The sequence below is a fragment of the Cucurbita pepo genome, chromosome 4 (genome assembly GCF_057944985.1).
Source record: "Cucurbita pepo subsp. pepo isolate OVF chromosome 4, ASM5794498v1, whole genome shotgun sequence".
NCBI classification, from domain to species: domain Eukaryota; kingdom Viridiplantae; phylum Streptophyta; class Magnoliopsida; order Cucurbitales; family Cucurbitaceae; genus Cucurbita; species Cucurbita pepo.
The window spans coordinates 12,332,529-12,355,083 of record NC_141801.1 but is presented as its reverse complement, the minus strand read 5'-3'; the positions used below and the strand labels follow the sequence as shown (position 1 = coordinate 12,355,083).

At 34.2% G+C, this 22,555-nt stretch overlaps 4 protein-coding genes across 12 annotated transcripts; 2 read left to right on the top strand and 2 right to left on the bottom strand.

The window, feature by feature from the left end:
* Positions 1 to 7: 7 nt before the first annotated feature.
* LOC111793899 (uncharacterized) lies at positions 8 to 1,363 on the bottom strand. The gene has a single exon (XM_023675968.2). The coding sequence runs from the start codon at positions 1,279 to 1,281 to the stop codon at positions 769 to 771; it is 513 nt and encodes a 170-aa protein (XP_023531736.2). The 5' UTR covers positions 1,282 to 1,363; the 3' UTR covers positions 8 to 768.
* Positions 1,364 to 4,367: 3,004 nt separating this feature from the next.
* LOC111792315 (uncharacterized) lies at positions 4,368 to 7,079 on the top strand. 6 transcript variants are annotated; one of them, XM_087123012.1, is made up of 6 exons: positions 4,368 to 4,579; positions 4,701 to 4,835; positions 5,322 to 5,476; positions 5,977 to 6,066; positions 6,455 to 6,613; positions 6,738 to 6,876. In XM_087123012.1, exons 2-6 carry the CDS (start codon positions 4,706 to 4,708, stop codon positions 6,795 to 6,797), a joined length of 594 nt encoding a protein of 197 aa, XP_086979138.1. In that variant the 5' UTR covers positions 4,368 to 4,579; positions 4,701 to 4,705; the 3' UTR covers positions 6,798 to 6,876. The 6 variants fall into 6 exon arrangements, with proteins under 6 accessions (XP_086979138.1, XP_023529462.2, XP_023529463.2 ...); XM_023673694.2 differs by having other exon boundaries at positions 4,371 to 4,579; positions 4,694 to 4,835; positions 6,798 to 7,079; XM_023673695.2 differs by having other exon boundaries at positions 4,371 to 4,579; positions 4,680 to 4,835; positions 6,798 to 7,079.
* A 1,204-nt stretch (positions 7,080 to 8,283) lies between these two features.
* On the top strand, positions 8,284 to 18,953 carry LOC111793156 (uncharacterized). Of its 4 annotated transcripts, none has more exons than XR_002814887.2 (11): positions 8,300 to 9,054; positions 9,183 to 9,440; positions 10,470 to 10,712; positions 10,865 to 11,014; positions 11,989 to 13,367; positions 14,224 to 14,297; positions 14,432 to 14,513; positions 14,595 to 14,720; positions 14,933 to 15,029; positions 17,498 to 17,664; positions 18,503 to 18,643. XR_002814887.2 is itself a non-coding variant. In XM_023674907.2 (11 exons), the coding sequence occupies exons 1-11, from the start codon at positions 8,614 to 8,616 to the stop codon at positions 18,746 to 18,748; spliced, it is 3,273 nt and encodes a 1,090-aa protein (XP_023530675.2). In that variant the 5' UTR covers positions 8,328 to 8,613; the 3' UTR covers positions 18,749 to 18,953. The 4 variants fall into 4 exon arrangements, 1 of the variants encoding a protein (XP_023530675.2); XM_023674907.2 differs by having other exon boundaries at positions 8,328 to 9,054; positions 14,923 to 15,029; positions 18,503 to 18,953; XR_015420719.1 differs by lacking the exons at positions 17,498 to 17,664; positions 18,503 to 18,643 and having other exon boundaries at positions 8,284 to 9,054; positions 14,432 to 14,505.
* A 2,091-nt stretch (positions 18,954 to 21,044) lies between these two features.
* LOC111793918 (uncharacterized) lies at positions 21,045 to 22,040 on the bottom strand. Its single transcript, XM_023675995.2, has one exon. The coding sequence runs from the start codon at positions 21,696 to 21,698 to the stop codon at positions 21,240 to 21,242; it is 459 nt and encodes a 152-aa protein (XP_023531763.1). The 5' UTR covers positions 21,699 to 22,040; the 3' UTR covers positions 21,045 to 21,239.
* Between the last annotated feature and the right edge of the window lie 515 nt (positions 22,041 to 22,555).

The following is a 22,555-nucleotide window of genomic DNA, read 5'->3' as shown; positions in this document are numbered from 1 at the left end:
GGTCTACTTTAAGGAACTCAAAAAAGAAAGAAAAAAAAAAAAAGACAACCAAACGACATTGAAAATATTTCCTTATTTCTATCTTTTCCAGATTGAGGGAAAAAGAAAACGCACAGTAACGTAGTTGGTGTGATATCTAGACATTGAGGGAGGGTTCATCTTGTAGGAGACGTTAATGGAGTTGGAAGTGAGATCTGGAATTAGGGTTACTGAAATTGATCGATGGAGTTGAAGGATGTGAGGCTTTAATGGCGGAGAATTCAGTGCTGAAATTTGCAGATTTCTATAACCAATTTTACCAAAATGGTGATTAACTTTTTTTGGGGATTAGGTCGTTATTTGTTACAAGTTTGAACACAAGAAACTTAAAAAGTGAAAGTTCCGTATTTATGTAGAAGTTTATATTTCTTCTTTCAAAGTTAATAGCCTATCATAAACATTTCACAATCATCTGTGGAATAAAACTTGATAAGGATTTCTGAAGTCGAAGTGACGGCCACTATGATTGCTTAGACTTTTCCATTTCCATTGAAAGTCAATTCTACACAATATCCGAAAGGAGAAGGCAAAGGAAAAGGAAAATGTTCAGAAAAAGACGTGCATCCCTCATCACTTCACAATATATACAATGATATATATCTATGAAGAATGGATAAAATTTCCGATGTTTATTATATCTACGATTATCGAAGCAAAAATGCTATGCATTATTTGTAATGTAATTAATCTCACACATATTTGCGATTTCGATTGCGATCCTCTTTCTTTCTATGTGCACGAAGTTTCAGCAATGGTTTCGAGCGCCGGCTTCCACGATCTCTGTTTCGACATCAATCTCTGCACCGGCTTTGAACTTTGATTATTCTCTCCATCGCCATCCGCCGATTTCAATCCATTGACATCCGACGGAAAAATGCAGAGTTCACTGATCAAAACAGGGAAGATCCTTCCAAATCCACTCGAATTTCCACGTTTCAGAGCCTTCGTAGCGATGTAGGTGAGAGAACTCATTTCCTCCATCGTCAACACAGAGTAAAGAAGATCCATCGGAAGTAGAAAGTACAATCGGCCGCCCTCAAGATACTCCTCCGTCAAAAGGCCTGGAATCCGGTGGCCGACCTTGAGATCGCCGGAATCGCAGAGGAATTTTCCGGAATGCTCGATCATTAATTCAGCGGCCTTCACTGGCTTCGTGAAGCTCTGCAAGTTTCCGTCTAAGGTCAAGACCTTCGCGGCGCCATTGGATGCCATCGAAGGCGCACAGAACGCTGAGTTCCCCATAGAGAGTGCTTGTTTGGCAAAAAGTGGGGAAAGTGGTAGTTGCGCCGATAATGGAATCTCTCTCGCCAATGCTGGAATTTATGCATGAATACGACAGAGAGAGAAAAAAAAAAAAATTGGCCGGTTTCTTTTTGGGGTTAAATTATTAAAAAAATCTCTAATTTTGAGCTGTTTATTTATTAAATTATAAAATTACTTTATTAACCTTTGTATTCTTTTTTGGACTTTCCTAAAAATTAGTTCATCAATTATTTAAAAAAAATTGATTTTTTTTAATATTTAACTATTTATTTAAATAAACATAATTTAAATAGAAGCTTGAAAAAATAAAAATAGAATTAGAAACACAAAATAATTAATTAAAATTTTATAATAAATATTTAAAGTTTGTGAAAATAAAATTGCCAAGATTCGGATGCACCTAATGTGGCAGAAGAAAGCGAGAAATTAATTAAATTGCGTTGAATTAGTTAAAATAAAAATAAAAATAAAAATATTGAGACCTTAAATATAAATATATTTTGGTAATAAATAATAAAGACAGAGCACCCAACAAATAATTGGGAATGGCAAAATTTGATTCGATTTACTTGTCATTCGCAACCACCAAACTCTCCATGTCCTAAATTTATATATTTATTATTATTATTATTATTATTATTTAAATCATAGTTTATAATAATTTATTATTATTGGTCTAGAGAAAAAGAGCTTTGGTCCACTCTGGCATTGAAGAACTGCTTTGGCCCTATCTACTATCCATATCACACCGAAATTGCTTTTGTTGTTTTGTTGTTGCTTTGTATTTTTCAATTAAGGTTTGAAAAATTCATTCATTCGGTTGAATTGAAACGAGAGATGCTTATGAGACGAGAATGAGGTGATTAGGCTGGAACGAAACTAAAGATGTTCATGGTGGAGACGGGAGGTTCTTGTCCCTACCCTGCCGCTTATTTCATTTCCCATCCCGCCAGATTCTTCATTTACTTTTGTTGGAATCGATTCTCCCGAACAATTTTTCCCTATTTATTGCTTTTTTAGAATATAGTCATTTTAAAGTTTGGAATTTTCAATATAATCTTTAAATAAAATCATAATAAATCAATGCATTTTATAAGCAAATATATATTTACAATGGTACATCGACAATCATTTTTAAAAATTCAAATTTGATAAACATTATAATTAGATTCAAAATTAGTTAATTTATTTTTTTAATATAGATGAAAATGTATATATATATATATATATATATATATATATATATATATATATATATATATATATATATATATATATATATATATTTTGAAAATATACTTATAAGAAGTGGGCATCACAAAATAATATATTTTTAATTTTTAATTTTAAAATAGACGAAAAATGTATATTAATTATTAAAATGGGTTAGAATCTAGCTTATAATACCACAAAATTATATTATGTATAAAAAAAATTATGCCTAGATTTTATAACTTCCACCAAATGACTCATAATGTAAACACAAAATAAATAATTTTAGAGTAAACCGAATTAATTTGAATTTAAGTGGTTGAATTTTAATAAATGTATTTTTGAGATAGATTTTATTATTAACAAAATTGATGGGAACCACCGAATAATCGGAATCCGCTAGTGGACAAAAAAATTAGTTTGGAAGAAGAATAATCAAAACCAAAATGGTTGCTGATTTCGCAAGATACGGGAGAAGGGTCAACCAGGTTTATGATAATTAATTATTAATTACACAAACAATGCACGGAAGAATATCAACAAAACGGCGTTTTTCTTTTTCTACCCGGTGGGTGTAACACACTTTACCTTTCTCCTTTTCAGTTTTTAATACAAATTCTTAATATTTTATTTTTAAAATACTTTTAAACGATATATATATATTTTACTTTCAAAACTATTTAAAAAATATTCTTTATTTTTCAAAATTTCATTAATATCGTTTTTAAGATTTCAAAAAATAACTTTACACTCTTTTAAAAAATTTAAATATTATTTTTACTATAATATTTATAGATAACCTATAGAGTGTAAAGGATGATAATAAAAATTTTGAACTTTTCTTTTTTATAAAGATAAAAATGTTAATGTTATTTATAAAATCGTATAGATAATTTTTAAATATAGTATTAACTGTTTAGGGTTTAGGGGTCGGTAGAATTTTTAAAGTTGAAATATTATAAAAAGGTTAAGTATTTTTTAAAATAAATTATAAACAATTTTCATCTAAAACTATGAATAAAAATATTTTTAAGATTTGAATGCAGTTGAAACTTCTTAAAATTTTAAAATATATTTTTTGACCTAATACAAAATTTATGAGTATTTTTTTATTAATTTAGATGTATATACTTTTTATTTTAAACTAAGATTAAGTTTTTTTTTTAATGTTAAATTAAATTAATATATTAAAATGTCAATTCCAAAATTGAGCTTAACGAGTTATACCTTAATTGTTAATCTAAAAATAATTCAATTCACTAAAACGTTATATTCTTAATTGAAAGGTTTAATGATTTGAATTTCTATTCATACATACACGTTAAACTAAAAAGCTTCCAGATCCATAATAGACAAGGTCTTAAACTTCTATTAATATTATAACATCGTTTGGTGAGCTTGTCGTCAAAGGTTGGCCTTACAGAAGATCGAACAACCTTTCTTTTCCGGCCTGCTACGCTTTTCCGCTTATCACGCAATTAGCCAAGAAAATGAATCATGTTAATCAATTTATGTGTATTTTGTCTACCCTATACTTAGCCAGCACTTCCGTTTTCCCCAAATCACAAGGTCGTGCCTATCCAGACTCAAACGTCACACTTTTAGCCGAAAGGCTAGTTTTGATTAACAAACATAGTAAGACTCAACGTGGGTCGTGGATTTATGTAACTTTTTATTTTAATATATTTTTTCCAATTTGTGACATTTTTATTTGATTGTTGAATTAATTAAGAATATTAAATAATGGTAATAATATTTTTGTAATTAAATACGTGTCTCAGAGGTGGAATTTATATATATTTTTTCTCTTTTTTTTTTTTCATTAATCATATGTGAAATAGAAACTGATCTCAGATTTTATACTCCACCCGCTAAGGTGAGCTATGAGCCAATCATTCCCTGCTGCACATTCGTAACTGATTTCAGCCACCATTCTTCCGCCTTGCTTTAGTTTTTACCGCCAATTTCTGTAATCATCTCAAGAGCTTTGAGCCGTAATCACTCTTCTACTTGTACGTGAAAAGAAGTTTCAATCCTTGATTGATAAACCAGCCAATTGGCGCCGGTATGTTACTGCTTCATCTCATCCATGTCTCCTCCTCTGTACACTTTCAATTTTGATGCTCGAAACTTTTAGGTTTTTGTTAATCGCTGATTTCTGGAAGGTTTTCATTTGGAGAATCTAGTAGGGATGGCTGTTTTTACACATGGAAGCCCCAATTCCCGAATCTTCTGTGAAAGAGAGGGAACCTTGTTTTTAGGTTTTTCGGCTGCTCCAGTCTTGCCACAGAGGGCGAGAGTTTACGGACATTTTGCCAGAGGTTAGTCAATTTTAATGGTCTTGTTCTTGAAGAAGTAATAGTTGTGGATTGTTTCTTGGAATTATGAACTGGTTAGGTTGCTAGTTTTTGGCGTGTTATTTGATTGGAAGTCTTGAGCTATGTTGAACTGACCATACACAATTTGCTGATTGTTTATTGTGAAAGCTTTAAAAGATACCACAAATTATAGTATGAATTTAACGCATTAAAATAAATGAACCCAAGTTGGTGAAAAACTAATGGTGAATAATATAGATTGTTCGTCAATGTCTCTTCACAATGACAACTCCCAATAGGCTCTGTTTAAATCCACTTTGGTTGAGGACCAGTAACGTGTATACTCAACAAAAGCTCGTCCCCTTGCAGAAGTGCTATTTTCTTATGGAAATGATTTTGATTTTGTCCACTTTGGTCCGTAATGGAGTGTATTGCCCTAAATTCGACAAGAATTTACCTAAGGTGGTTGCTATATTTTTTGTTTTTCAGAGAGAGGAAGTAGTCAAAGGTTGTCAAAAAAGGAACCTATTGATTTCCCAACGAAAGGATTCTTTGGCACAAAGAAAGTTGTCCTCACTGTCCCTAGGGACAGTAGCTCTTCAAACACAAGCAGCAGCGAGGATGATCCAACAAATCAATCCAAGGCAAGGCAACTACCAGTCATGATTATATATTATCTGCTTCTTGAGTAGATGGTAGATGCATTTATAGAAGTTTTCAGCTGATTTCCACGAAATATATGCAGTCCACAAAAACAAAAGTGAACAATGTTTTACTGGGAATTTAAATCTCAGTTAGTATCACCTGATGGCATGATAATATAATGACATACATTACATGTGCATGTCTGTAAACAAGCGAAGTATCTTCTTACTAATAGGCAGCGTTGGTTTACTTCGACAAAGTTTAAACGAAAATGTTAGATGAAGGCACAGCCTAAGATGACATTTCTATGTCCTTATGTGCTTTATCAATGCAATGCATGATGAAATGTTACTAACCAGCTAAGATGATTATGCCTATCACTGGAGATAAAAAAAAGTTCGGTTTCTCATTTATCTGATATATAACCTTATAGCTTTCCATATCGAGTATTATCAGGAATAACAAATGAGATCTTTTTCACTCTTTTTTCTTTCTGCAGCAAACACCTTTTGGTTACACAAGGAAGGATGTTCTATTAATTGGATTGGGTGTCACAGTTCTTGGATTTGGGTTGAAAAGTGGATTAGAGGTAAGATATTTCACTTTTCCTTTAATAGCTGATTGTTCCCTCTCTTCTATACTTGGTCAATTTTCCGGCCATGTTTCCTACTGTAAACTGAGGAGAAAAACTTTAGGGTTGTTCTTTTATTCAAAATTTATATTGTTCGGTCACTCTTCTGTTGAGGATTATTGGGAGTGAGTCCCACATTGGTTAATTTAGTGGAAGATCATGGATTTATAAGTGAGGAATACTATCTCCATTGGTATGAGACCTTTTGGGGGAAGCCCAAAGCAAAGCCATGAGAGCTTATGCTCAAAGTGGACAATATCATATCATTGTGGAAAGTCGTGATTCCTAACATCTTCTTCGTCTAACGTGTGCGATTTATATTGTTCTGTCCTGATGTCTTGTGCAGTTTGCTGGGTTTGATCCTATGCAAGCAGGTAACGTGGTTCAGCTTGTACTGGTTTTGGGTTTAACGCTTGCATGGATTTCCACATATATGTTTAGAGTTTCAAATAAGGATATGACATATGCTCAACAACTACGTGACTACGAAGACAAAGTCATGGAGGTATGGTGTGTGATATAAAACGACAATCAATGGACCTTTTTCAGGATTATCACGTTTGAGAGTGATTTAAGCCATTTGTAGAATGCCCCTTTAACTAAACTTCTCTTTTCCTCTTGAATGGCAGTTTTGTTTTGATTTTCCAATGCCTTTCTTACCAACCTCCCTAACAATTCACTGTCTGTAGAAACGCCTGGAGAGCCTTACCGAAGCAGAGCTCGTAGCATTGCTCGAACAAGTCGAGGAAGAGAAAAGCCAATCAGCGAGTGGCGAACAGGTAAATTGAAGTCATTTTTATCCTTATTTATTACAACTGCTCGAGCTTGGCCTTGTGCATATGCATATGCTATTCTATATGGGCAATGTAGAATTAGTTTCTGTCACTTAAACACTACATTTTAGATAGCTGTAACAAAATACGTATGCATTAATAAATTAGTTAAGCTATAAGCTTAGTTTGCTTCTATAACCCGTTCCCCATTTATAGCTATTTGTAGCCAATTTGCTTCTATTATTGTTTGTTTCATTAAATTATGTTTAAACTCCCAGTGAATTTTTAATTACCTATCTAAGATAACGTCTAATATTTGAATTTTATGCCAATAGGATCATATACTTTAAATTTTAATTTTATGCCAATAGGATCATATACTTTAAATTTTGTATCGAATAGGTACATGAATTTAAAAAAATGCAAATAGGTCAAGATTCTGATAGAAAAATTCAAAATTCAGAAACCTATTAAATACAAAATTGAAAGTTTAAAAACTTACCCACTTAAACGTTAATGAATGAATCATTCTTAAAGATGTTGGAGACAACTCGGATGCCAATGATCTCTGTCTTTTTAATTTAATTGGTGATCCAAAAAAAGAAAAAAAAATCCAATAATTACAAAACCAAATCTAAGTTGGGTTTTGAAACTCAGTTGTATATTTAGCTTAGACTTAAATGTTATGTACATATTTTTAATTTTCATATTTGCATAAAAGCTAATGATTCTTTTTCATTAAAAAGTTACCAAAACAAATAATTTTTTTAATATAGCTTTAATATTAAAATGAATTTTAACCTCTTATTTGTTCATCGTTAAATAAAACCGTCAATATATTGAATAAATATCTAAAAAAAATATTATTATTTTATTCTTGGTATAATGACGTATGAAGTTATATATATATATATATGTGTGTATAGTAGCAGTTTTTTTTTGTCTTCATGCCACAGACGATTATTGTTATTATTTCAAGAAAAAAAATTAAAATCATTATTGTCATTATTATCATTATTTTTTTCCGGATAATGACAAAATATTAACTCCACCTACCGACCCGGTCCCGGAGGATTCTTCTCCGCTAAGGATTTACGTTTGAACGGTTCGACCACGCGTCACTGTCCGGTCCATTTGAACCGGAGCCTCGGCCCCCATGGGCTCCCGGATCCAGTGCATGCGGGCCACGTGTCTCATTGGTGCCACGTCATGTTTTATTATTCTATTTTTTTTTATCCGAATTACACATTTACGCCCAGACATTCTTTGTTTTATCATTCTATAGGAACAAAATCTAACCTTTGCCTGAATTTTTAAAAACGCAAAACTAAAATTAAAAAAAAAAAGAAAAGAGGAGAGAAAAAATGTTTAAAAAGGAAAATAAAAAAAAGCCTATCCGATGCTGACACCTGTCGTCTTCTTCGGGAGAATTTGAAGTTTTTATTTTTTATTTTCTTTTTCACTCGATCTCTTCGTGGTGAGGCCATGGCCGTTTTACTCTGTAACATTTTTCTCCCCGCGAAAGTTACTTGGATGAATCTTTTGCTCTGTCTTCCATGTTTTTGTCTTCTGTAATTTCTCTCTCTAGAGTTTTTTTTCTCTCTCTTCAGGACCGAATTTCTTAGTTTCCAATTCGTTCCCTTCATTTCGGAATACGAACGTTGTCTATGGTTGCTACATGGAATTTAGTTCGTATCAATGGTGATAGACAAACCCTAATTCGGCCATTGAGATGGCAATTGTTACCGGAGATCGATATTTGGAGAAGTTGGTGAAGTTTGTGGAGGAACACGCCGATCCTCTGATTGAAGGAACTTCGGTGTTGAAGCTAAATCCAGCGGGATTGCACTATGTGCAGTCGAGGTTGGAGGCCTTACATGAACTCGAGAGTCTTTTAACCGGAGCTCCAGTTGACTACCTTCGCGCTTATGTCTCCGACCTTGGCGACCACCGCGCGCTTGAGCAGCTTCGACGAATTCTGAGACTGCTCACATCTCTGAAGGTCGTTTCGGTGCTTCCGCAGCCGTTGCGAGACCCGACGCCGCTGTCTCTGTTGCCGTTTGGAAGTCTGAAGGTTTTGGAGCTCAGAGGATGCGATTTGTCGACCTCGGCGGCGAGAGGATTGCTGGAGTTGAGGCAAACCTTGGAGAAAATCATTTGTCACAATTCTACTGTACGTATTGAATTAATTGCTGCACAAAAGATTGAGCCATATGCTTTTGTAGTGGTACTTTTAACTCCTTATCCTATGTAGTTGATTGAGATCTCTTATACGGATGTTTTTTTAAAAAAATTATTTAGGATGCTCTGCGGCATGTGTTTGCAAGTAGGATTGTGGAGGTTAAGAACTCTGCACAATGGAGCCGATTGTCATTTGTTTCATGTGCGTGCAATGGCTTAGTTCTCATGGATGAGTCTTTGCAACTTCTACCTGCTGTTGAAACCCTTGATCTGAGCCGAAATAAGTTTGCAAAAGTGGACAATCTTCGCAAGTGTGTGAAACTGAAACATTTGGATCTTGGTTTTAATCATCTAAGGACAGTTGCCTCTTTTACTGAGGTATGTACTTCAAATAGTCCCGTCGCCGTTTTTCTATAGGCCACTTTGTGTACTTCCTGTATAATGTTTTGAAAGTAAGTATGATGCTTTTCGGAAAAAAAAAAAAAAAAAAAAAAAGGCCGCAGATTAGCTCTTTATTGCCATATGTTGATTCTATATTAAAATTTGACTGTTCTTCATGGTTGTTTGATTATAAATTCTTTTGTTCAAGTACGAAAAAAAGTAGGAAATGTTACCTCCATCTGAAACGGAAGAAACTTTGTTATCTTCCTTGCTGCTAAACGTATACTTTTGTCTTATAAGCTTACCGTGACTTATAAAGTGAGTTAGAGAATACAGGGAATGAAATTATTTGGATGGTTTTTATGTAATATTGTTTTTAAGTAATAAAAAAATTATGAAATAACTACAAAACCTCATGAAAAGAAAAAGTCTTGTCTGATTTAATGACTATAGTCACAGAACTCGCCACTTTACTGTGGTTGATCACCGTTATTAATAGTTCACCGGAGCATGCTTTTTCCTTCCTAGTTAGCTACCTTACTTATGTTGTTCGTTAAAATTTCTTATGCGTTGTGAAGATGGAGAAAAGCTATTCTTCTCTTAATTCTTTTTGAGTGCTAGCAGTATCTAACTCGTAAGATGAATATTCTAAGATTTGAACCCAAGGTATATATTTCAAACTGTGTTGAGAGCTTTTTTGTTTCTTTGTATGTTTTAACGTCTTCAAATTATCAATTTGTAGCAGTTGTTGAATATTTATGGTTTTAATTCTTTATATTATGGCCTTACCTTGGATTTATTGCTTAATTTTAAAATTTAATGGATTTTACCCCCAATATGTTAGGTTTATTAATTTGATCTTGATTTTCTTTCGACCTTAAATACAAAAATTTATCATTATTTTTATTCCGAGCCTATGTGAATCTCTATTTTGAAGCTGCCGTATTCGAAACATCATCTTTCTGCTTCAAGTTGTTGATTTAGGTGTAGTTTTGGACCCATACACAATATTGTTGGAAAATGCAGGTCCCGTCGAATCTAATTAAACTTGTTTTGAGGAACAATGCTCTAACTACATTGCGTGGGATTGAGAATTTGAAGTCACTTGAAGGGCTTGACGTGTCCTACAATATAATTTCCAATTTTTCAGAGTTGGAGTTCCTTGTGGATATTACATCTTTACAGAATTTATGGCTAGAGGGAAATCCCTTATGTTGTGCTCGGTGGTACAGAGCACATGTGTTCAGCCTTTTCTCTTATCCGGATAACGTTGGTTTTCTTTCCTTCATCAATTTCTTTTTTCCTTTTTAATTCAGTTTTTAAATTTTACTGTCATTGCTAGCAAGAAAAAGTTTTTAACGTTGGTTTCCTTTTTCCTTCATCTTAGTGTGATCTTGTTTCTTTTGTTTATGGTTTATTAGCTGAAGTTAGATGACAAGGGAATCTGCAAAAGAGAATATTGGAAGAGGAAAATTATCATTGCTAGCAGGCAAAAGCGACCTGCCAGTTTTGGATTTTATTCCCCTGCAAAAGATGGTGCGCAAGGAGAGGGAAGCATAAACAGGAAAAAGGTAAATGGTTGCTGTAATTGAAGGATAGGCCACTGCATGATGCATTTAAATCAGAACGTTCTATATTAGCACAGAAGTGCTTGACAAAGTGAAGTTATCTCAACTGTAGTGTGCTCTTGTACAAATGCTTGTAGAAGTTGCATTTAAATATTTGTTTCTAAGCTACAAAATTTAGCATGTTGAGAATAATATTCTTAAGCATAAAATGTTTTTGAACTTGTTTTATTAAATTGCTTAGTTGTTTTAAAATGCTCGAATGCAATTTTACTGATAAAAATCAGTGATGTCACTTCAGTTGCAGTTTGTTGAGTAGGAACAATAGAGGTTGTTCTTTGAGTAGTTTAGTGCATTATATGATGCAAACAATCATTGTGTTTTGAGGCCTTGGACGAATGTAGTAAATAAGAATCATTGTGTCTGTCCCTGAAGCAGTAGACTTCAGATCTAAAAAAATTACTCTTTCTCCATAGGTGTATTCAACTATGTCCTCATCCAATAATTTTTTAATTCTTGAACTGAATTAAATTCTCAGTTTAATTTGAATGGTAGATATATATATTTTAGGTTCAGCACGATTTACAGAAATCAAGGTTAAAAGTTTCCTCGTGCATTATTCTGTCACATCCAAACGGTACAGTGATGGCATTAGTGGTGAAATGTCAGTTGCTTGTTGAAAAAAGGTATAGGGATGGCCTTTTTATAAGTGAGGAAAATAAATTGTTTAAAGAGAGATCCTATTCCGCAGTGTAAATAATGCCATTTTGGAAAGTGATGATTAATGATATTCGTGTTGTAATGTTCATTTTCTTCCATATTTCAGTTTTTTTTTTTTTTTGGAAGTGGCCTGAATTTCTCATTGTTCACTTTAATATTTGAACTTCATTAATATCGTGGGATCCTTCTTAAATAAATGATTTATGATGCCAAGGATTCATTATCAAGTAATAACTCAATTTTTGTCATCGCTTTTGCAGAAGACAATTTCTCGAATTGCTTCTATTCAGAGTGAGGAAGAGAGTACTTATTTTTGTTCTGACCAGGAGTCCGTATGCTGTGATAATGAGACTGAAAGCAGAGGGGAAGCAGCATTATCTGATAATGAAGTTGAAGCAGTTGATTTGATGAAGAAAATTGAATTTATTAAGAAAGAGCGTTCTGCACTTTGGCTGCGAGAGTTCGAGGACTGGATGGATCGTGCTCCTCCAAATACTGTGAATGGCAATATCAACAGGGCTATTTTGCACCCTGGGAAAGAAAATTATTTGAAAAGTAGGAAAACTTCACATCATGTTGGTGAGAGTTCAAGATATAAGTCAGAGTCTATTCAGGCATCGGGAGATGAAAGTAGTACAAATTTTGTGGAGTCAGATAGTTCCTTTGTAGAACCTAGTGGTTTGACTACCTCCCATTACTTTGGCCTGAATGGGACTCTGGGGAATGATGTCGAAGTGCCCTTATCTAGAACACAGAGATTGGATCATAAAAGTAGTCACCTTAGTTCTTCATTTGAAGGAATCGATAGTCCATCCACCCATGTGAAAAGCTTTCATCCTTCGTATAATGGGTTCCAGGGAGGTCAAGCAAAGGTTGAAGATGGTAGTATGTCACCATTGTATGCCATTGATAGTATATCTGAGTCTCACTCTTCCTCAGCGTTCCCTAGTTCACCTCCCCATTATCAAGAGGATATTCTTCACCGCCGACATAACTTCATGGAAGAGATTTTGCAATTATCTGCAGAGTCATATTCAGTTCCTTCCTCTGATAGCTATTCCAGCAGTAGTGAGGATGATATCTTTCCCTTTGAACCATTAATGCAAGAAGTTATTCAACCTACAGAGGATAACTCTATACGTGGAAGTGCTGAAGGTCAATTGTCATTAGATCATAGTAAAGGTGGTACTTCTAAACAGTGTCATGAACATCTGGTGGGAGAAAATGGCCTGTGCCATTTTGATTCATCAGTTGATCAAATATCTAGCATGCAGAAGTCTGTTTTGCAAGGCTCCAGCATGCAGTTGCCTTGCAATGTTTTTCCTGCTGACGCTCATGCCTATGGAACTGATCATTCAATCCAATATGAGAACAGTAAGCTGAGGAACAGAGAAAGCAAAAGAAAAGTGAAAAAAAGAGTTGTTTCATTGTCAGGACATACTGTAGTTGGAATGACAGACAAGCACAAAAGGACAAGTTGTGATTGGAGTGTTTCTGGAGCTGATATGGAAATTGAACTGGAAAATGATAAATTTATTGAAAACTATTTCAATTTAAATATTGCAGATTCTGGAGTTCATGAAACTTGTCGGCAGTATCTCAAATGCATTTGTATACTTGATTCTGAGCACGTCTACAGGTCTGTCATCGTTTAGTTCTTGTGGAAAATATTTTTCTATGATCCCATGTTTCTTATCCACAAAAGAAAAAAAGGAAGAACGGGGGCACAATTGCTTGCTTGCTAGGCAGACCAGCACTTTCTATTGAGATTTTGTTTGGCTTTTCCCCCTTCTTCTGCCGGTTCATAGTTTCAGAGGACCAGCACCCATTCGTCATCCTCCTCTGTAATTCATATGACTTGATTTAAATAGAAGCTTAGGTTATAAACCGTCTGTTTCTTTAACTTTGCCGATAGTAGTGGGTTCTCTTGGATTTAGCACCATCCACTCAGGAAAAGTGGAAGAAAAAAAGACGAGGGAAAAGTAACTGTATTATTTCCAGATTGTTGATTTCATGGCCTCACAACTGGGTGGCATGATTTTTGGTCGAATGGTTAAATCATGGCTATTGGGATGCAATTTCTCTGAAAATGGTTTCAGTTACCCTTCCCTTCTGGTTTATACCCAATGCGATTAAGGGTATATTGATTGTATTAGATGATGAGCTTTCCCAAAAGTTTGAGTAACTGGTTAGGAAATAATTAAGTTGTTTTATTTTTTAAAACATTCTCATATTGTGTCGCTTGCACATTATTTTGATGAGGTTTAACATGGGGTGATTTTGGAAATAGTGGGGAGATAACGTAAAGATACTTAAACTGAGTCTTCTTCTTTAGTATGATGTTAAATTATCTCTAATTCTATGTTAGTTTAGACATTTAGATTATCTTCTATGTATATTGAAGCCATATGTGATGATAAATAATTAATTGTTTGAATTGTATTAATTTGTCCCAAGTATTGTTTGCTTGACATCGTTTGCGTCCGAACTTGCAGAAAAGTGGTTCTTTTACTTAGTAGTAGAAACAAGTTGTATGTACTTATTGTTCGAGCGGCTGGAGATGGTTCAGGTTGGCTTTTAATTCATTGTGCATATTTCAAATAGGTTCTTGTGTGGTTTGTCTACTCGAGGAATCTCTAGAGTTTCTAATTTCTTTCTTTATTGTTGTAGCTTGTTGCTAACTACAGTTTATCTGCCTCATAGGAGCGATTCTTATTTTATCGGATTGTCACAATGTTGAAGATATTAAAGAGGTCTTTGTGGGCCTGGGGCTTCAGGTTGTGAGGTTAGTGAGATTTTCATAAATTCAGCGATCGTGCATAGCTCACATCCTCTGAAACATTCTTCTTCTTTTTAATTGATATAGAGTTTGCATGGAGAGAAGCATCAAATATTTGTTTGTAACTAGATGCATTGAGAAATCGAGACAATTACTTTGTATGTTGCAAGTATCTGACATTGGGACACCTAGTGACAAGAGCTTCTTAAGAAGGTAATCTTGCTATACCTTGTATCAATGTAATGTGATTCTGTTATATGGACAAGAATTATTATGTCTTATATGCATGAAATTGGTGGGCATATTGATATCTGATTGATTATGCGTAGCCCCACGTGTATGCTCAGTCACACTGTTGAATCTTCACTTAAATCTTTATTGTGGTAGACTCAGGTTTTGGATATTTATATGGCAGTTTGGAGCAGGTCCAGGTTGAATTGTTTGAAAAACAAATATGTGGAGGTGCAAAAGCTAACTTACTTCAATATTCTATGGTGCTATTTTGTTGCAGTGAGATTCAAGGTAAGCTCATGCTCATCTCTCTTTGTTCATTCCCCGTAGTATACTTGATTTAATTGTACAGCATCGTGAGTCAAGCTATTTATTCATAATAAGAGCAACGACCGTGAGGACAGTGGAAAATAAATTACTAATTTATGGCCTGCAATATGTTGCCCGACATGTTAAAAACATTTTTTAGGATGGTTTAGCACTGCCAAAATAATGTTCGGGGTTTTGGTCTCTAGCTCACTTCATCAGATTAGTAAAAAGCTCCTACCGGGATTGTTAAGCTCTCAAAAGTAGAGTTCACGGCGTTGGTGTTTTTACCTCTCACCATCATGGTTGGAAATCAGAAATATTTCTAGTCTAAATAATAAAGACGGCAACATTCTGATAGGAAAAGAAATAAATGTAATATCTTTTGAGAAAATTTACGTATTATCAACGTACGGAACTTGATTGTTTGAGCTATAATGCATGATCCTTATTCGAGCTTTATTCCTTCTCATTTCAACAAGGACAGTGTACGTAAATGGAAATGGGGACAGGAGTTATAACCCTTTTGTTTAATACCAACATCCTTTATAATAGCGGCAGATAATAAGAACTTTTCAAAAGGATTTCCCAATTTTTTTTTTCTTGGAATGCTTATCAAGGAATGAGAAATTGCCATAATAGAAGTTTACTGTAGAAAAATATTTTCTGTCTTTCTCCATACTAGAAGATGCATGTTCCTTCTAGCTTTGTTTTCCAAATAGCTTCAATGTTTTTATTCTTCTTTGGAAAAATAAATCTTGAAAAGAAACTTTTTTTTTGTCCCTTAGTTTTGAGTTTTGTTTTCATTTTGTCTTTAGATTTCAATATATTGCACTTCTATTTCCAGTTTTGAGATTAATTTCATTTGGTTCCTAGTTCTCAAAATATCACACTTGACCTTTGGGTTTTCAACCGATGCTGACTTTTGGACGCTCGAACGAAATGTTAACTAGGATGCCAATGGGTCTTTTTAATATTAATTTATAATATTATATGCTTACATGGCAAAAAAAAGTATATAAAATTTCAATAGGTTACGTGGCAAAAAAAATTCCCCATCCCCTCTTCCCTTTTCCTCTTTCCCATGGCTTCCACCCCTTCTTAGAGCCGGAGAAGCATAGTGTTTCCAGTTGATTTTTTGGTGAGTTTCAACTTCTTTGCCCCTCAAGGGTAAGAGTCTTTCAATTAGATTCTTTTTTTTTTTTCAATTATTATCAAGCCGTGAGAAATTGAGCTTGGAGAATGCAATATTTTTTGCAATTATGTTAACCATGTAATTTGAACTGTCGAGTGATAATTTCAATTAATGGGTCGTTTTTTTTTTCTCTTTCAAGATCCGTTAATTTGAAAATTTCTTATTAACAATTTGGGAGGCCTTAGTAGACTGCCACTGTTGGTTATATCAAGTAGAATGAGTGGCGGTGCGGGGTTGGGTAAGAGGAAGAGAGCGGGAGATGACAACTGGTGGTTGACCGGTAAGAGGAGGATAAGAATGGGGTTAGGATTATTTGATAGAAGAGAGAGATAACGGGGTGGGGCAAAGAGTTTTTTTATTGTTTTCTTATCATATCACCTATCGAAATATTATAAAAATAAATACTTTACCATGTAAGCATGTGAATTAATATAAAATGGATTTGTCAACATCGTTATCAGTATCTTGTTAGAGTTATTTATGACAGAGACCAAAAGTGAGCTTTAGTGGAAACTTAAAAGGTTAGTGTAACATATTGAAACTCAGCAACCAACTAGAACTAAGGGATAAAAATATAGCCTTTTAAAGCATAAGAACGAAATGAAAACTAAACTTAAGATTTAGAGATAGAAGTGCAACATTTTTGAAATCTAGATACGAAATGGAAACTGAACTCAGGGACCAAACTGATATTTTTCCAAAAAGTCCAATCCCAAATTTAGAAAGAACAAAAAACAACATCGAAGAAAAGTCAAGTAATTAATTCTAGAAATTATATACAAAGTGAAACTAAAAAGACATTTTTGGGAAAGCTTGTTCAACTTAATATGAAAAAATCGTTGCTTCTGTCGTGGAAGGCAGTGGGCTTGTGCTTCAAGTGATGAGGGTCTTGCTTGCTTCGAAACTAGGGGGATAAAATTGTCATTGATTTAGTGAAGCAACAGGCACTTCAAAAATGGATTAAAATATATCATAGAAGCTAGATAGTTCTTGACTCTACAAGGAGTCCAACATGGGATATGTGATTAGGAATAAATGTATATAGATTTCCCCTCCCTAGAGAACTTGGGATGATGAATGGGTTCTGCAGTTATTTGTTTCTGATTAGATATAAATATATTTTCTTTTTAAGTTTTAACAGAAGTATCTTGAAATATACCTTGCTGCCACGATCCACTGATATACCTTTTGATGCTACCCTTTGTTTGTTATTTAAACAAAGAATCTTGAAGTAGTGAAGCTTTCCTTTGATATACAGGAGAATTGTGGCGTCCTCGATCCTTATTTATTTTTGAAGGGCATTTAATTGTGTGCATCGAGGACTTAATGCAGTTAATGCAATTCGATTCTTTCTCCATGGAAGGACCGTTACCTCCATACTATGCACTCGATTCATGTTGCTTGATTTCCGACATACTTGAGATGGTAATTTTCTGTTATTTATTGCTTATGCTTGTTTATGCTTTCAGAAACTTGACTCAAGTCTCAAATAGTGTAATCTTTCTTCCTGAGCTATGAGTAAAGTTCATCTGTTCTATTGTTGTGGCACTTTAGGCAAACTGTGGTTGAGGGTTTTTTCCCTCTCAACTTGTTTTCCTGACTTTTTATGTAATTATTTTTGTGCTTTTTGATTCTTAACTATGACCATGAAATAATTTCGTTGTTTCATTTGTGATGTGAAAAGACTACTAAAAGCGAGAAGTGGAAGGGAATTTTTATAAATATTAGTGTCAAGAAGAGATTTAGTCTGTTATGCCATGTAATGACTTCACTTGAGTTGTAGGACGCGCAAATTTGGGGAAAATAGAGGCTTAATTGCTGGGATTTGGGTAAAATTTTACGTTGGCAAATAGGCATCTACTTGGTATATATAATCTGGCATTTGTCCATTCAACTTCACACTTAAGATGGCTTAGGCTATCGGGTCATGCTTTGTATTATTTTTTATGTTCAGTCCGATGAGATGCCATTATTATCTTAGCCATATAGGTTTAAGTTTGGGATAGTTATTGTCACAACCTTTATAAATTTCAGGAAATGCAATTTTGACGGACTTACGTAGAAGTTCGATGCTTATTTTTTATTCTATAACGTCCGAACTGTTCTCATAGAAGTAAACAATAAATTTTTTATTCTTTACCGCATTTTTTCTTAAGAGATTTCTCTTCTATATTCTTTACTTCATTTTTAAAGGAAAAGAAATGATTGGCCTTCTTTCTTAATGCTCTTGCAAAATGTTACTAAATATAAACCTTGTTAACAGGTTGTTGACGTGAAGGGGGCGTTGTGTGTGACATTATCTTTAAAATTTGCATCATCAGAGTTCTCCTTGGTCCCCAAATCCGACGAGGAGGTCACCGCCATCAAGAAGGAGACGTCATCACTGTGCTCTACGAAATGGAAGATCAAATGGTTCCATGAAGAAAATCTCCTTAATTTCATTGCACTGGCGAAGGCAATCCACCTAGGAAGTAAGGAGTCCCCCTTGCCTGTAAGATATTTATCATGATTGGGGAGGCTGGAGAAAAAAGGTACATAGGCAATGGCTGTTCATGTTTTTAGGTTCTGATTCAATTCATTCTTTTATTGGCTCTAGTGTGGTGAGTGCATTCTTTTTAGTTTGTTGCCTTTGGATTACTAAATATTCTACCATGTATATATTTTGTACAGTGTATAACACTATAGGTAGTTGAAATTATTTATTTCCTTTGTTTCCTGTGTTCTTATTTAGAGGGTTATAGAGTGCCTGTTTTTCTTGAAAACTGCTGAATTCAACACAGCAGTTGTCACAAGTTTAAGCCTTAAACTTAGTCGTATCAACTAGGTCTCTAAAGTCAAAGTGTTCAACAGGGGTCTTATTAACTTCAAATTTTGTATATGGTCCTTGATTTATTTAACATTTTTAAAATTTATAGATTTATTAGTCATAAACAATAAGTCAATTATGGCACGAAATTAGAAGTTGGTAGACTTATTAGACACTTCTTTCTTTGTCAATGGTCTGGTTCCATTTCTTGTTGAAAGGCAATCAGCTTAGCATCACTGATGCGCTCAGCTTGTGCAATAGCGCCATCAGCCCTTTTCGTTGCCAATATCGGAACTCGAGTTTTATATACATTGCAGCTGCCGTCTCACCCACTAAACCTCCACGGCTTCTGCATTCGGATGCTTGAACATTTTTTTACTCCCATTTTTTCTTTTCTTAGTTCAGTTTCTGTTGGGTCTACTTTTTGCTGCATTTGATGGGTCTGTTTGAAATGAATTTGGTATTGTTGTGATTGAAAGAATGATGATCTGAAAGTGTTCTCGTTTGGAGTAGAATTGAGATTATGAAATGTGTGGTCACAGGTTTATTCTGTTAATGATATGGGAATCGAAGTTTGTTAAGATGAGTTGATTTTATTTTATTTTATTCAGATTCTTGGGGTGATAAGTTCATATATTCGAGATTAGATAGGAATTGATTTCCTCCCAAGTTCCAAGGATCTAGAATCTGTGGAAATAGTGAAATTTTTACGGTTGTGAAGAGTTACGTACGATGGTGTTATCAAATGCTCAAAAATTCTCTCTGCTTTGGTCTCCTCCACCTCTCTGACTCATTTAAACATCTGCCTTTATCGCTGGTTGGCATTGCAACTAATAGAAAAGATCACTATCTCACACAACGTCTAGTTTAGTAGTGACTTGAATCTTAACTGGCTTCAAGTTGTCTCCCTCTGATGTTTCATTTTTTCCAATATATATGATACGTATGTTATTTTTAGGTGAAATGGTTGAAAAAACCATCTTAAATCTTGAATACACAAATGCATGTGAATGGTTAAAATATCATTGCACAATGCATGTGAATACACATGCATTTGTAGCATGTGATGCACGTGTATTGTATTTGTAGCATGTGATTGCAGTCGTGATTGGATTTCATTTTTTTAGTTCAATACATGGTCGAATAGGAGGTGGGCAAAATGTAAAGTTTAGTGGGGGTGGTGGTTAGGCACACTCCATTGTTAGAGAATGGTAGAGGAGACTTATTCTTGATGACGAAATTCCATTTTTGCGTGGGTGAGCTGTGATTTTGTGGACAAAAATGACCAAATCAAATGAGACGTACTCAACTACCCATTCTCCCTATGTTATAATTGATTGGACTTTGGAGCTGGTCTCATGGTCAACCAGGATGAGCTAGTTGGCCTTAACATCTAAGTAGGAGGCTTTTTTTCCAAAAAAAAAAAAAACAAATCCTTGTTAGGACGGATTTAGTCAATGGTTTCCAAAATTTCATTACGAGAAGCAAATTTAACTGTTCATGATATATTTTTTTTCTTTTTTTTGTAATTTATCAAATTTTTTAGTACATTGAAAATTTCACATAGGTAGAATATATTGTAATACTCAAACAAGCAAAAGAGAGTGCATAATAAGAATAAATTATTAAATTTAGGTTAAATTATAAGTTTAACTTAAAAAATGAAACGCTATGTTTTTAGGTCTTAAATTTTCAATTTTTGTATTTAATAATATGCATTAGTAAATCTGAATTTTTAAAATAAAATAAAATATAAAGACCAAATTGATACAAATTTCAAAATTCAACAACTAAATTTATAATATTACTCTATGTATTATCTTAAATAATAATAATAATATATAATTTTAAAATATAGAAACTAAAATGAATTTATAAAACATAAATGGAATTTGTTGTAATTTAACTTTTTTTTTTTTTTTCTCTTTCTAAATAAAGCAGCTTAGTCAAATAACAACCAATTTTGCTCTTTGAAAAAGATAATTTCCAAATAATAATGTAGCAAGTAATTGTTTCTTACATTGAAATATACAAATTGCACATTAAAAATCCTCAGAAAAAAGAATGCATTTCCACGTTGCTAAATGAGAACTCAAGGATCTTCATTCAAAGATTTTGAGTTGGATTCGAATGCACACAAAAATTCTGTATGAAGTAAGAAAAAATTGGTAACGTTTGTGAGTATTTTTGATATTCACTCGTGTCTTTGAGAAGAACTTCTCCAAAACCCGGTCTGGTTGAACCGGCCCCACATTTCCTCTTCTAACTTGTTCATATCTTCGCCGTGTGCCGCGTCATTCGCCTGTTTGGTGGCCTCGAAACTTTCCAATGCGGGCTCCACCGATGCATCTTCGAACTCCTGCGAGGCGGCCTTACGCTGCTGAATCAGACACTTCCTCTTCAATCTACGCTGTCGTTTCCTTCTGTTCATCGCCTTCCGGCAGAGTCCCAACGGCATCCTGTACACCGCAAATATTACGAGGTTCATCACCGTCCATGGACAGCAGCAACAAATGATCGTACAGTCCGCCGCCGAACCACCGGCAAGCTCCGCGAACAGCCGCTTATCTCTCGACGCATCGCTTTTCTCGCTCTTCTGCGACGAGCTTTGACGGTCGATTGCCTGAGATCGGAGGAGGACCTTCCGTGCCATTTATACGAAAGGATGAAGTCGAATCGGAAATGTCAATCGATTAAGCAAATCGAATCCGAATCGACAAATGCTTTCCGATCGTATTATTCACTCAGAGGCATTCGAAAGGCCGTCCATAACAGAGACGGAAAACCGCAAGGCTTAGGAATTCAGTCGATTCCGATACACATTTCGGGAAAGAAAGCGAATCGAAGAAATAGAGCGTTGCATCCAATGTCCAATTGCGTGGCGAATGCAAGCTGAAGCGTCGGGGAGAGGAGAGGAGATAATGAAGAAGCGTTCAGTCGCGATGCGTAATCGCCATGGAAAGAGCGAAGAAGACGGGAAAAATGGATGGATTGAGATCAAGAAACCAGAAAAGAAGAAAAGCGGAGATTTATTGGATTTTACTAAGAAAAGAAACTGCCCTATTTTTATGTTTTTATTATATCCATTAAATTATCCCCTTTATTATTTTTCTCTTTTCATTTTTCTTTTATTTATTTTAATACTCTTTTATCATTATAATTATTAAATTAATAATATAATTATTTCTTTTATAAAATTACATATTCGAGTTGAATTTTAATTTGAATTCGATATTTCGATTCATAACGAAATGAAAACAAAAAGGAAAAAAGAATAATGCTTTATAAGATTGAGCACTTCTCGTCTTGATTGGACCTCAGATTCCGTGCTTATTCATGCTTTTTTTTTTAATCATTTTTTAATATTAATTATTCTTACTCGGTTAGATTTCAATAAGATTCTCGAAATTAAGAAGTAAGAGCATATGTTTAGTATAGAAGTTTATTTTATATGCTATATGTTATTGAGGAGAATGCCCGTTCCTTTGTCGTTGGGGCCTAAAATCTTCC

What these genes read in the sequence shown, in the direction of transcription:
- LOC111793899 (XM_023675968.2), bottom strand. Translation starts at nt 1,281, where the DNA reads ATGGGGAACTCAGCGTTCTGTGCGCCTTCGATGGCATCCAATGGCGCC.
- LOC111793918 (XM_023675995.2), bottom strand. Translation starts at nt 21,698, where the DNA reads ATGGCACGGAAGGTCCTCCTCCGATCTCAGGCAATCGACCGTCAAAGC.
- LOC111793156 (XM_023674907.2), top strand. Translation starts at nt 8,614, where the DNA reads ATGGCAATTGTTACCGGAGATCGATATTTGGAGAAGTTGGTGAAGTTT. An exon ending in CAGTTGCCTCTTTTACTGAG is followed by an intron (nt 9,441 to 10,469) that starts GTATGTACTTCA and finishes TGGAAAATGCAG; the next exon opens with GTCCCGTCGAATCTAATTAA. An exon ending in CTGGGGCTTCAGGTTGTGAG is followed by an intron (nt 14,514 to 14,594) that starts GTTAGTGAGATT and finishes TAATTGATATAG; the next exon opens with AGTTTGCATGGAGAGAAGCA.
- LOC111792315 (XM_023673694.2), top strand. Translation starts at nt 4,706, where the DNA reads ATGGCTGTTTTTACACATGGAAGCCCCAATTCCCGAATCTTCTGTGAA. An exon ending in GGTTGAAAAGTGGATTAGAG is followed by an intron (nt 6,067 to 6,454) that starts GTAAGATATTTC and finishes TGTCTTGTGCAG; the next exon opens with TTTGCTGGGTTTGATCCTAT. An exon ending in ACGAAGACAAAGTCATGGAG is followed by an intron (nt 6,614 to 6,797) that starts GTATGGTGTGTG and finishes CACTGTCTGTAG; the next exon opens with AAACGCCTGGAGAGCCTTAC.